Source organism: Ambystoma mexicanum, chromosome 5p (genome assembly GCF_040938575.1).
Source record: "Ambystoma mexicanum isolate Mex_15411 chromosome 5p, UKY_AmexF1_1, whole genome shotgun sequence".
In the NCBI taxonomy this organism is placed as follows: Eukaryota; Metazoa; Chordata; class Amphibia; order Caudata; family Ambystomatidae; genus Ambystoma; species Ambystoma mexicanum.
Genome location: NC_090930.1, coordinates 213,578,019 through 213,590,970, shown reverse-complemented (window position 1 = coordinate 213,590,970; position 12,952 = coordinate 213,578,019). Strand labels below are relative to the sequence as shown.

General features: G+C 46.0%; 1 protein-coding gene across 3 annotated transcripts in view; it reads right to left on the bottom strand.

Moving 5' to 3' along the window:
• The window catches only part of LOC138480867 (probable global transcription activator SNF2L1), a 1,964,402-nt gene that overhangs the window by 705,030 nt on the left and 1,246,420 nt on the right, over positions 1-12,952 (bottom strand). For all 3 annotated transcript variants that reach the window (XM_069612650.1, XM_069612651.1, XM_069612652.1), the window contains one exon: positions 1,287-1,419. In XM_069612650.1, the coding sequence (XP_069468751.1) occupies positions 1,287-1,419 (133 nt within the window). The remainder of the gene's footprint in view (positions 1-1,286; positions 1,420-12,952) is intronic.

Below are 12,952 nucleotides of genomic sequence, written 5' to 3'. Positions count from 1 at the left end.
AAGGCCATAGCTGGTGTGTCCCAATGACACCTATTGGGGAAACATGTCAAGGGACCACAGCGAAAGGCCGTGGCCACTGCCAATGGCCAAAGGACATGGCTAGTGTGCCAAAAAGAAACCTTGTGGTGTGGCCAAGGCCAAAGGTCATGGCTAGTGGGCCCATTTAGGAAACCTATTGGAGCAATATGTAGAGTGGCTGGCCGTGGCTAGTGGGACTGGAAGAAAGCTATTGGGGCAACATGTAAAGGGGCAACAGCCGAAGGCTGGGGTCAAGGGTCACGGCCGTAGGCCATGGCTATTGAACCGGAAAGAAAGGTGTGTATTAAAAGATACAGCGGGCATTGCAAAGCCCGCAGTCACTGCTGAGGGCCGTAGGCCCTGGCTAGTGGGCCCGAAAAGACATGTGAAGTTATCCGTGGCCACCTAATGAGTCCAAAAGAAACATATTGAGGGAACATGTACAGTGGACACGGGCAAAGTCATGGCTAGTGGCCTGTAAAAAAACTATGGTATAACAAACCCCTTGAAATTCCCTGAAAAAAAAAAAAAACGTAGTTAAGGTGCAGTTAAGTTGTGCAGATTTAATGTATCAAAATCCTTGAAATTCAGCAGATGTGCGTAGTCGTGACCAGCTTAGCTCAGCGTGTTCCTGTTGCAAAGCCCATAACACTGTAAGAGAAGGGATTCACAATGACATACACAATGGTATTATGGGGAACATCAAAGAAGCTTGCAGAGTTCAGCTGTTCGTTACCTCCCACATCCGCTGAATTTCAAGGATTTTGTCATGTTACATCTGCACTGCCCATTAACTAAGTTTTTTTAGTGAATTTCAAGGGTTTTGTTATTCCATAGTTTTTTCAGTGAATATATATGTACATATACAGAAACTGTATACCTTAGTTATTTTTCGATTCAGAATGCGTATATTATTACATTAACCATATAATCTTTCTCCAGTACATTCAGACTGGGCTACAGGTACATTCGTTGCATAATAATACACTGAGCACAGAACACAAACTACAACAAAAATAAGTTTTCATCACTTTGCATATGGGTGGAGGCGTTTCTCCCTAGTTCAGTAAATCCTTTTTGCGGTGTTACACGTGTTTGCTTTTTTTTTTATTAATCCTAGATAGAAACACTCATAGAAAACATGCAGCGGGTGCAAGTGTAAGAAAAAGCCTTTTATATGTTCCCAGTAGTTGTTGGGGACGCTCGAGACACTTGCATATAAAAAAGCATGACTGACTTTCACTTAATTACATATTTTAAATGAATACCTTGCTGTATAACAATGGAGTCGAGTCTCAGTTTAATCTCTGCTCGTTCTACAATTCTATCTTCAATTGTATTGTCAGTAATGAGACGGAACACTCGTACTTGCTTCTTCTGACCAATTCGATGTGCGCGATCCTAAAAGAAACAAAGCACACAAACTATTCTAGGTGCAGTGCATAATTCATTCAGAACTCGCTGAAAATGGCTGAAATGCAATTTATTTGTACTGAGTATGAAGGATTGCACAGCTATACTTTCACCAAAGAGTGATAATAGGTGATAGATGACGGTCATAATAAATAAAATAGTTAACTAATAATTCGGTGCCCTGGGGCCATACAAAGCTAAGATTTGAACTCATTTTCTGCCGCTTGAATAATGAGTGGAGCAAAGCAGTAAAGACTTAAGGTGAATTTGCGCTGGGCTTCTACCGAACAGAGTTCATTGAAACATTGATTTCTGAAAAAATAATAAGGACTTCAGGAAACTGATTTATGTTTCCAAATTAGCCCCATCTTTTCCAATTCATTACAGACGAATAGGGAATTTCGCATTTTTGGAAGTCTTTATCTTGGTAGAACTGAAGAAGATGATGGCTTTAATGTGCCGTGCATGAGATTCTGCAGCATCTAAACGTAGTTATGCAAAGACAGAGGATAGCAAAAGGCTTTCTGAGATTTCTTTTTTATTACTTTTGTATAGTGCGCCCTGCAAACAACTCTATGCAGGCATAGGGGGGTTGGTGCCAGGGTGGTTTGGCGACTGGGTCTCCTTCTAGAGGAGAGAGCTTACAACTTTTATTTGTGGGTGAGCTGGGAGCAAAGGCTCTCTGTGGGTTTTCATATTTAGTTTACCTCGCACTGCAAACTTAATTGCCTGAGGGTGCTGATGCCGCAGAAAGAAGCCTGATGCCAGGTCATGGATGGACGGTGATAGGGTATGAAGCAAACGCATGACTTAACACAAACACAGTGATGAGAAAGGTTGGAAAGAACTAAAAAGCCTGTATCAAGCACACGATATTACAGTGTTGTAACAGTAAGGGAGTGTGATGCTGTGTTGAAGAAGAGGAGGGCTGAGCACATTCTTCCACTAGAGGAGGGATAGCAAACTTACCTGAGAGTGGTGGAGGCGAGGGTTAGGAGGGGAAGGTGTGTCTTACTGACACCTCCGAAGCACATCGATAATGGGGCACTATGTTCTGCTAAGTAGGCATAACGTCAATTGATGAATGGACATAATAAATACGGGTAATGATGGGCTATGTAGATTTTCTGAAAACCAGCAATGATGTGCTAACTTGGAAATCTGTAACCTGGCAATTATGTGTTAGCTAGAGTCAAGTATTAGCAAGGTAACTACTAATGTAAGTAAAATTGGTTCACATGTTTTGTGGAAACTATGCAGGGTGCACAAGTTTATGTTTTGGTCATGCTAAATTTGGGTGGGTGTGTAAACAGAAGCAGCGGTGGGATGGCTAGGATCCCATGGCACGGGCATTGCACTTTCCTTAGCTGGAATGTGAGGGGTCTGAATAACCATGCAAAATGCGTAAAAGTGTGCCTTATGGAATGTGAGGGATCTCAATAACCATGCAAATAACCATGTATCTTTGCGCCATGGTGCAAAGATACTTTTTCTTAAAGAAACGCATCTGATGGTAAGTTCTACACGTCTTATTCCTCCTACTCACACAGGGTTTCAATTATTACTCATAAATCATTGGGATTAAGGTTGCTACATCAGGAGAAGGATACTGAGGGGAGATTGTGATAGTGACGGGGACATTGGCTCGGAATCTTATTACATTGGTGAACATGTATGGGCCGAATGTGGACGATCCCGGGTTTTATGACACCTTGTGGGTTAAGTGCATGGAGTATTCACATACACAATGATAGTGGCTGGGGACCTGAATGTGATCCAACATGTGGGGCGGGATAGATCCACTGTGAGCTTGAGACCAGGTTCTTCATCGACTAGAGCAATACTGGGAGGTATGGCAAACCTTGGATTGGAAGATCTGTAGAGAACGCTACATGGCAATGAGAAAGGGTTTTGGTTAGGTATACCAGAGAGGATCAGGGTTCACACTACACATTCACTGTTCAGAGTACCCAGGGCCCAAAAATCCCACCCCGTTATACAGAGTCTTCAGCGTAGGGCAAGTTAGAACTGTCCTCTATTTTCCATAACAGACAGGGATCATACAGGAAATGACAAGATCTCCTGCAATCACAGCTCCTGAGCCTGTGTCAGGGGCTTTTTTGGTGATGTGTCATCACAAATTAGGGCTCTTGCCCAAAATCCTACGAGCCCACACAATTGGGTGGTTGTGGTGGTATTGCCTATACACGGCACATATAGAGGTTAGCTAACTGGTCTTCACTTGTCAGGTTGCTTTGCCTGAGCCTTCCCATAAAACTATCCATTACATTGTTGCGGGTTCGCAGGATTATCATTGGCCCTTGCCCTTTGCCAATGTAAGGAAGGCATGTTATCAAAAAGTAAGACAGACATAAGTGATTACAGTTCAAGGGTGTTTATTTAACTTCAATTGGGTTTGAAAAACGCCCATCTAATCCTAAATCTGAAGATGGGAGCAAGCTACGATCATCAAATAATAATAACGCCTAGTCGAGTCTGTCAAAATAAAAGGGCCTATACTTATAAACCTATTGTCAATCCTCACTTCTAAATACAAATATTGTGGGAAACAATGTTATGCAAAAGAAAAGTGTTCAAGAAATGATATGTCAGGATATTCAAGTCTTTGGCTTCCCTTCCCCACATTTTCAGCACGGGAAAAAGCAGCACACTCAAGCTTAGCACACTCTCTGGCTTTTCCAGCATGAGGATGCAGTTCAAAAATTCCACATCAGGGCCTTCTGTGCCAAAGTCTCTTATTTCAGAGGGCCTGATGCAACACGACAAAACATTAAAGTTCCTTTCTTCTCAGGATTTTCACTTATACAACTTCTTGTGTGATTTACTGTTCACCCCGGGTCCCCCTCTGCCGGGCTCAGACCCACTTTCACACAAAACCTTCAATTGGTCTCCCTCTGCTGGGCTCGGACCGAATTCATGTACTTTTCCAAACTTTCTCTACTTCATTGAAATCGAAGACTTTCAACTGTGCGCAGGATTTAGCTTGACCGGTCGCAGGACCACTTCATTTGACATGTATTCGTTGTTTTCCAATTGGTCTCGCTCCACCAGGCTTGGACTAACTATCTACTTTTGTCACTGCTCAGCTGGATACCCTACAGAGACCTTCAATTGAGCACCCATGCGGTGCCGGACCACTCGGTCAAAAGTATTGTATTTTGCTTTAAAGTTCAATCACTCATCAGCAGTTCAACTTCACTTGCGTCTCTTATCCCACGCGCTTTAACAATGTTCGTTCTTGCGCTTGCCACACAATTCTGCCGCTTGCAACCTTGGCATCAATACAGACCGGTCTTGTATTGGTCTCCACAACTCACCGGCTGTGTTGATCTCACTGAAACTGCTTAGTTCTTGGAGCCATGGACGGTACCACAGTGGCTGGGGATTCTCTCTGGCCTGATTATTGATGCGGGGGGGCCGCGGGTATCTCCGACACACAATGAATGATTCTTCAGCCTGGTTTCCTGGTCTTTTGCTTTTTATTCTTGAGGTCTCTGGAAAGTAACAGTTCCTTGTCGAAAAGGTCAAGGGCATTTCCCTCCTTGCGATCACCTCCGGTTTTGCAGTCTTTCCTCTCTTGCTTAGCTGCCAACTCGAAACTGCTGTTTCCTTGTGTGCTTTGCCTCGCTCTGAGTGTGCGCTCATGCTCCTCCTTGATTCCATGTGGGGGAGTGTAATGGAAGTCAGGTGTGTGTGATGGTCAGTAATTGCCTGACCTTGCCTGAGCATTGTATTGGGGCACATCAGGTATGCTGCTCAGTGTTAGTCTGTTTTCTCTCATTGCGGCCTGTCCGTGAGAAAGTGTTTGTGCTGTAAAAGGATACCATGTCTCACCATCCAGTGTCCCACTCCCTGAAGAACCAGGTGATCCTCCCGCACTGATCCAACCCCAGGGACTTGATCCAAAAGCTATGGTGGTGTCAAGACCACATGAATGACAGATCCCTGAGGACTAGTGGATGAGACACCTTCTGGTTTCTCACACCATCCACCCCTGGATTTGTGTTCCCTGATTGGCTGAAGCAGACCTCCTCAGGCCTGGGACCCAGCTCTGATCTCAGCGCTCCATGTACCTTCTCAAGCTAATGAGAAAGACTATGGGCCTCGTTCCAAGTGTGGTAGTCCGGAAACAAGGGTGCCGGTAAGCTTATCGGTACCCTTGTTTCCGGACTTCTACACTATGAGTCTGCCTGCAGGGGCCGGAGCGCCCGGCAGGTCTGACCCTGCCGGGCACATCGGCCCCAGTAGGCAGAGTCATCCCGGAAGCACCGGCACCGTTAGCAACGGTGCTTCCGTCTCCCCACTCACATTGAGTCCTATAGGACTCCACAGGAATGGGGATTTACTGAATATGCCGCCTGACTTCTGCCGGGTCTTGTAATGTCCCAGTGGCACTGGGAAGTCAGGCAGCAGATTCGGTGCTTCGAGATCAGCAGCAACGCGCCGGTAGCACCGGCAGGTTGTCGCTGATCTCGTAATGAGGCCATATGTGTCCCCATTGTTGCTACTGGTATAACCACTTTGCTTTAGAGAGAGCCTGCAGTTTGCAATGTTGTAAAACAACGCATGTATCACTTTGTGTCTGCTTCGTTGGGCCCTGCTCCTCTTCCCACCGCGGGTGAATGGCCATTGTGCGACTCGGCCGCACCACGTGGGTGAAGATCACAAAATTGTGCTTTCTGATATGCAATTAGTGAGGATTTATTCTGTTATTTTGCAGGTGGCTGCTTGTCTCTGGAGCTTAGGAATGTTCTGCTCGTCTCCGACCTTGGCTGTGAGCACCAGCCCTAGACAGTGTGCTGCAAAATCTGTTTTCCTTCATCCCATCTTCTGAGGGATGCGGATTCATGTAATTCTACTATGGTTATGGTACTGTGATTTCTATATATCTATATTGTATTAGTTTCCTTATGGGTTAGTGGTTCTTGGTCCTTCTAGGTTCCTTAAACGATCCTGCAGTTCCATATGGTTAGTTGCAATAAGCGGCTGGAAGCTTGCTCTGCATCTCATGCTTTTCTTGCGTTTCTGCATTTGGCTGATGAAAGAAAATAATTAAGGCTTTTGACAGTATGTATATGTATCTGTCCTCTACAGAACTGTGTATGCAAGCTCTCCGTTTATGCACGCTCTTCGTGTATGATCGTGTTTGTCCGTGTAACTTCGTGCATGGCTTGCGAGTTTGCTTCCTGGCTAGCGTTACTATGTCATGGTGTCTGTAATGATGTCAGTACAGCTAGATATTTATCATTAGTCGATCAGGTCCAGTGAGGCACCTGCATCCATGACCAATGTTGAGGCACCTGTATCCAGGAAGACATCAGCTGGATAAGGTTTGAATGGTTGTCTGAGAGAATATCTGTTTGCATATGTAGATGTCAATGGCCCTCCTGGGGGCTGGCACCTTGCATTTCTGGCTCTTCGGGCTGTCATGCTTATGAGGGATGAGGGGGGCATTCCAGGGACCCTCTTTTCAGTTTTCTTTTTATTCCTCTGTTCAGGATATGAGCTCCCGTATTGACTACATTTTGTTGGGTCCGGCGCTGGCCCGTCATTCAGAATATTGTGTCATGCTTTCTAGGACGCTTTACGACCATTCCCTGGCGGTCTGGCAGTTTCGACTTACAAATTTGGCAGTTTTTTGACTCTCATGGTGGCACATCAAGAGTCAATAGATACTAGACGTGGTGTATAAAAACAAAGTACAGGAGATTATAATGTCAGTTTTTGCATGTAATGTGGGATCGGTGGCTTCAGCTGGGACCCTCTGGGAGGCGTTTAAGGTGAATCTGAGGGATTGATGCATTTTGATCTCAAAGCAGGGTACTTAAGGAGATTCATAGAATATTGGGTGAACTAGAAGACGAGCTTAGAACCCTGGAGGTTGGGAGCGAGGAGTGCACCTCTGTCGGATCCCTGGCAGCTGCCCGTACTGTGTTAGATTGCTTTAGACAGGAGGCAGATAGGGAAGTACATGTTCTTGCATCCCTGCAGTTGGCTCGCAGATATGGGGAAGAAGGGAGACCGGAAAGGTATCTGGCTGGATTGGTGAAGGGTGTCAGGGGCCAGACGGATATACCTGCAATTAGGCGTGTAGATGGCTCTTTGGTCTAAGATCCTGAGTGATATTGGAGGAATTCCATGATTTTTATAGCAATTTATATATACGAATAGAGGCAGAGCGGACCCAGATACTATGAGGTGGCCGAGCTGAAAGGGTTAAGTGGGCAGGGGAGAGAAGTGTTGGGTGCATCGATAACGGTTGAGGATATCATGGAAGCTATTAAGGACCTTCCAACTGCTAAGGTGCCGGGGTCAGATGGGATTACTTCCGAGTTTTTAAGGAGTTTGGCCCCAATGTGGCAGAATACTTGCTCCAGGTATCGCGTGAGGGCCTTCAGGTGGGATCCCTGCCCCAACAATGTGAGTAGGTATAATCTCTTCAAAACTGAAGTCAGATAAGGACCCGTTAGATAGTGCCTCTTACAGGCAGATATCCCTCATTAATATGGACACAAAAGTAATCTCCAAAACACTAGCTGATAGAGTACTCCCCTTTCTTCCTTCTATTGTGCATGGTGACCAGGCTGGTTTCATCCCGGGTTGATCCACAGCTATTAACTTGCGGCAGCTGTTTGGGGTATTGGCACAGATTGATCCCTCTGTACAGGCAATTGGGACGCTATTAGATATGGAGAAGGCATTTGACTAGGTCACCTGGGATTATTTGTTTGCTGTACTAGAGAGGGTCGGAGTACTGCCATACTTGCTGGCATGCGTTAAGGTATTCTACTCTGGGGTGACAGCGAGGATCAGCCTTTTTGGTAGGCACTCAGCAGTGTTCGCACTTGGGTGGGGAACACGGCAGGGGTAAGCTCTCTCTGCTCTTATTTGTAAAAGCGATGAAGCCTCTAGCTGTGCGGTTGAGGGCGTTCTATGAACATCAGAGGCTTACACTGGGAGGCGCTCAGGAACTTATCTCACTTTATACTGATGATATTTTCTATATTAAAGACCCAGGTAGTAATCTATTGCCTCTTTCATAGGTGATAGAGGCGTTTGGAGGAGTATTAGGTCTACGGGTTAACTGGTATAAATCAATCCTGTTCCCGCTGAACGAGGATCATTTGCGGCACCCAGGAGCTGAGCGGTTTCATTGGGAGCAAGAGTCTTCAAAGTAGTTATCCAGTTGAGCAGGAGTTGCTCTAAGCTTCTTTAGGAAAACCATGGAGTTTACCTGGAAGTGCTCCGGGATAAGATCAACCAGTGGGTGTCGCTTCCAATCTCACTTTTGCGGAGGGTGGCGATTATAAATATGATTGTCCTGCCTAAGGTATTGCATTTGTTTTTGAATGTCCCGGTGTGGCCAGGCAATCAATTCTTTGCAACGCTTATGTCGTTGATGATTAAGTTGGTATGGAGCCTGAAAACATCTAGAATCAAGTGGGAAACGCTTACTGGGACATGGGAACATGGGGGTATCAATTTAGATTGATTTAGAATTGTAATACCTGCCGGCGCAGGTGTCCTTTGCATCGTATTGTATAGAGGGCTCTAAACAGTTTCCACAAGTCAGGATATAAAGGAGATCAGCTTTCCTGTACTCTTTGCCAAGTTCCGTGCTTACTAGACAAATTAACGATAACTGCCTGTTTGATCCGGCGGCGTGTACGGTTCCAGCATTGCGAAGGTTGTGTCAACGGCTGTCAGTGGCTTTTGCCTATATGCCTGAGCTAGGGTTATGGGATATCCAGAGTCTGGCCCCAACATATGATGGCAAGATTAAGGATGAGTGGTCCCACTAGGGGCTGTGGAGCAGGTCAGATTTCTACCCCGATGGCCAATTTGCCACTTGAGAACAGGTTAAAGCTAGGTTGGGAGACACATTTGGGTTGGCATTTTAATTGTTTAGAATTCGAGAGGCATTTTGGGCTTGGTCGTGGTAATTTCCGGCAGAACCACAGACTGTTCCTCTTTTGAAGTTCTTGGTTAACTCTGCTAAGGAGGTGGTCTCCACAGTTTACCGATTGGTGTTAGGTCCTGCCCCCAGGGAGGTACCAACAAGCACTGCAAGATGGGAAGCGGATATCAGCGAGGACTTAGGTGAGGCGAAATGGAGATATGTGTGCTTATATACAAGAAAGGTGGCAATCAACTCTCAGTTTCAAAATATACAGTTTAACATCTTTCATCAATTGTACATGTCTCCAGCAGTACAGAAGAGGTTTGATCGGTCCTGCGATGGACAATGTTCTAGGTGCAAATGCGAAAGTGCCGATTTTATACATATGCTATGGACTTGCCCACTCCTGGCAATCCTTTTGGCTGCAGTGGTCTAGAGAGAAAGCCACCGGAGGCTTCGGAGAAAAAGATGGAGGAGCTGGGAGAGAAAATCCTAGTAGGATGGAGAGAGACAGACCCAGCAAGATGAGTTTGAGGGAGAGACCAAGGCAACTGGGTAGAGAAAGACCTAGGGCGTTCAATAGGGAGAAACCTAGAGGCTTGTGAAAAATTTAAAAAGTCACAAGAGGCTGACTCAGGAGGCCAGAGAGGGGGAGGGGGAGAGAGAGAGAGAGAGAGAGAGGGAGAGAGAGAGAGAGAGAGAGAGACCAAGAGAGAGAGAGAGACCAAGAGAGAGAGATAGAAGGATGCCGGAGGCTGGTGAGAAAGAGAGGGCCTGGATGCTGGGGTGAGAGGGACCCAACAAGAGATTGGCGTGAAAGAGTGAACCAGAAGCCTAGAGAAGGAGTGTCCTAGGAGGCTGGAAGAGCGATTGCAAATCTAGCTCTGGTTACACACCTGTCTAAGAAGGAGGTGGTGAGAGACGCTAAGGAGGAGGTGGTGAGAAAAGTTAAAGGGGACGTGCTAAGAGGGACCATGGAGGGGGTGAAGAAGACAGCACTTACTATCAAGGTGCCTAAGGAGGATGAAGTCCCTGGCTAAAATACAGCCCACTCTGGATGGGTTTACTGAGTCTATGGGAGCTAGGACCTGAAAGATATTACACATCCACTCCTATATTTGAATGGATGTTGTTTATTCCACAAGTAAGTACACATGTGCTTTGCTGTACTGGGGCCTAGTTAGTGGACCATACTATCAGTTGGGGGCTGGGGAAGCATTTGGAATGTGATGTTAGTGGACACTGAGTTAATTTTGCTCTGGGGGAATGGGCACTACTTTAGGGCAGTTGGGAGGCAGTTGAGAAGAAATCTTCAGCAATCCTATGGCAATGGCTAAATATACAAATTGTTCTGTCGGGATCTATGTTGGTACAACCTCTTCTGTTGGCGACCTAGGTTCAATTGTTTTAGGCTTTTCAGCCGTGTCGCATCTTGTGTGGCATTTGTTGGAGGAACCAATCCCCTACCTCTTTGGTTAAACACAAAAAAGAGATGGTCTGCCACTCAAAAAATGTGCCACACTTAAGTTGTTTCAAAAACACAAAAAGCCCTTTATTCCTTGTTTACATGTGTTTCGGCTACTCAAGAGCCTTTTTCAAAACATTACTGTGCGAGGCCAACGCGAGGAGACTGGATTGAAACAAGCTCAAGGGATTTACCCGGGAATTATGGAAAAAAGACGGAATATGATTGGTCTTTTGTTAATGCCCTATTTGTTTTGAAAAAGGCTCTTGAGTAGCTGAAACACGCGTAAACAAGGAATAAAGGGCTTTTTGTGTTTTTGAAACAACTTAAGTGTGGCGCAATTTTCAGAGCGCGACAAGGCAAGGGAGGGGAACAGGGGAGAACAAAACAGCGATCTTACTAGGCCCAGTGACATTGAGAACGCGCAAGTGCATGGGAGAGTGGGGAGGGGAAAAGTGCATGGAAGGGGGAGAGGTGGAAAGTGCGAAGCAGAGGAGAAAAGATAAAAAAAACAATAAATAAATAATAAACACAACAAACAGTGGTAATGCAGCCAGCAATTTGCAAGTGCTAGGTTTAAGGCAGCAGACAGGGTAGGTCTGATAAGTGCAGGAAGAAAAAAGGGGGGGCTGTAGGGGTACAGATACAGACCCCAGTGCAAGGGGTGGCCCGGAGGCAGTGCGGGAGAGTGGCACAGGGACTGCATCTCTCCTGCCCTAAAAAGTCTTCACTGGCTCCTGGTTTCTTCACAGATTAAATTTAAATCCCTCTGAATCATCCAAAGCGCTTTATGGGGCCTGAGACCACACTTTCTGCAACTCTCTCTTACTAAATATTCCCCTGACCCCTGCGCTCCTCTGGCGTCAATTCTTTGTGTGTAAAGCGTCTAACTAAACAGAGGGCAGGCAGTCGATCGGTTTCCTCAGGTGGCTCCCTTCTATGGAACAGCATCCCCCTCCCTCTGTGTCTTGAGCAGGACTTACTTAAATTCCTTGAGCTGCTCAAGACTTTCCTCTTTATCTCCTCTTTCTCCCCTCCCCTCCTCTGCTAATCTCACAGTTGCTTTGATTGGGTACCAGAACCCTTATGCATCCTCAGGGCCCTGACCTCCCACACTCAATCGGTCCCCTTAGCACTTGCCTTGGCACACCCTCCGTCCTGGAGGCTCACACTCATCCTACAATGCACTTCATCTATTGTTCACCCACGATCACGGGCTCCCCAGCACCTACCGCCGCTGCAGTTTCCTTTCTGCACGTTCTGAACACTCACACACATAATAGGTTCATCATTTCCTTTCCCCTCCACTATATTTAATATTGGTTATGTACATTTATGTGTCCCATTACCATGTCCCTCCCTGTTGCCCTGTGGGCGATTTAAAACAGAATGTACTTGCTGTATTTGCACCTAAAAAGGGAACAATAGATAAATTAAAAATAAATAACGATTTTGGAGAGCCACCGCTTTTCTGTTGAATTGGCCAATTGCAGCAATTCATAACGCGTTAGCTGAAGCCACTTAGCATTGGCTGCCGCCTGCAAACCTGGAAACAGCATACCATACTGCCCCTTTATTCTCATAAATGGTCATGTGTGACACCAGGCAACACTTTGCCCCACCTTATTTATGCACTGCAATCTTTTGTGTTCACTCATTTTTAGCTCCCCCCCTTCTAGAACCTTCTATCATTTTCGTCACAGACATTTTCCCCTTTCTTCACTTACTGGACTGTGACATTTGCTCCTTGGAATAAACCCCTAGTTTTGCAGACGGATAGGTGCATTAGGCATCCCGCTTCCTTATAAAACACCCCCTGAGACAGGAAGAGCTTGGGCGCCCCTATTATGTGTGGGATGAGTGAGCAGACGTAGAATGTACCGTTTGCCCTTTCTCTTCTCACACATAACATTTCATCGTACCAGACGTTACCAGATGATAATCTTTGCCCCTTTTCAGTGTCATGATGAAAACCCTCTTCATCAATTACATTTATTTTTCCTCTAGTCACTTTGGCCCTCCTTACAGGTCCGGCGGAAACCGTGCTGTTAAAACCAGCAGGTAGCTGCCGGACCCATAATCATTTACCGCCACCTGACTTGCTAGAAACACCGGGCCATTACAGCCCTGGCGGT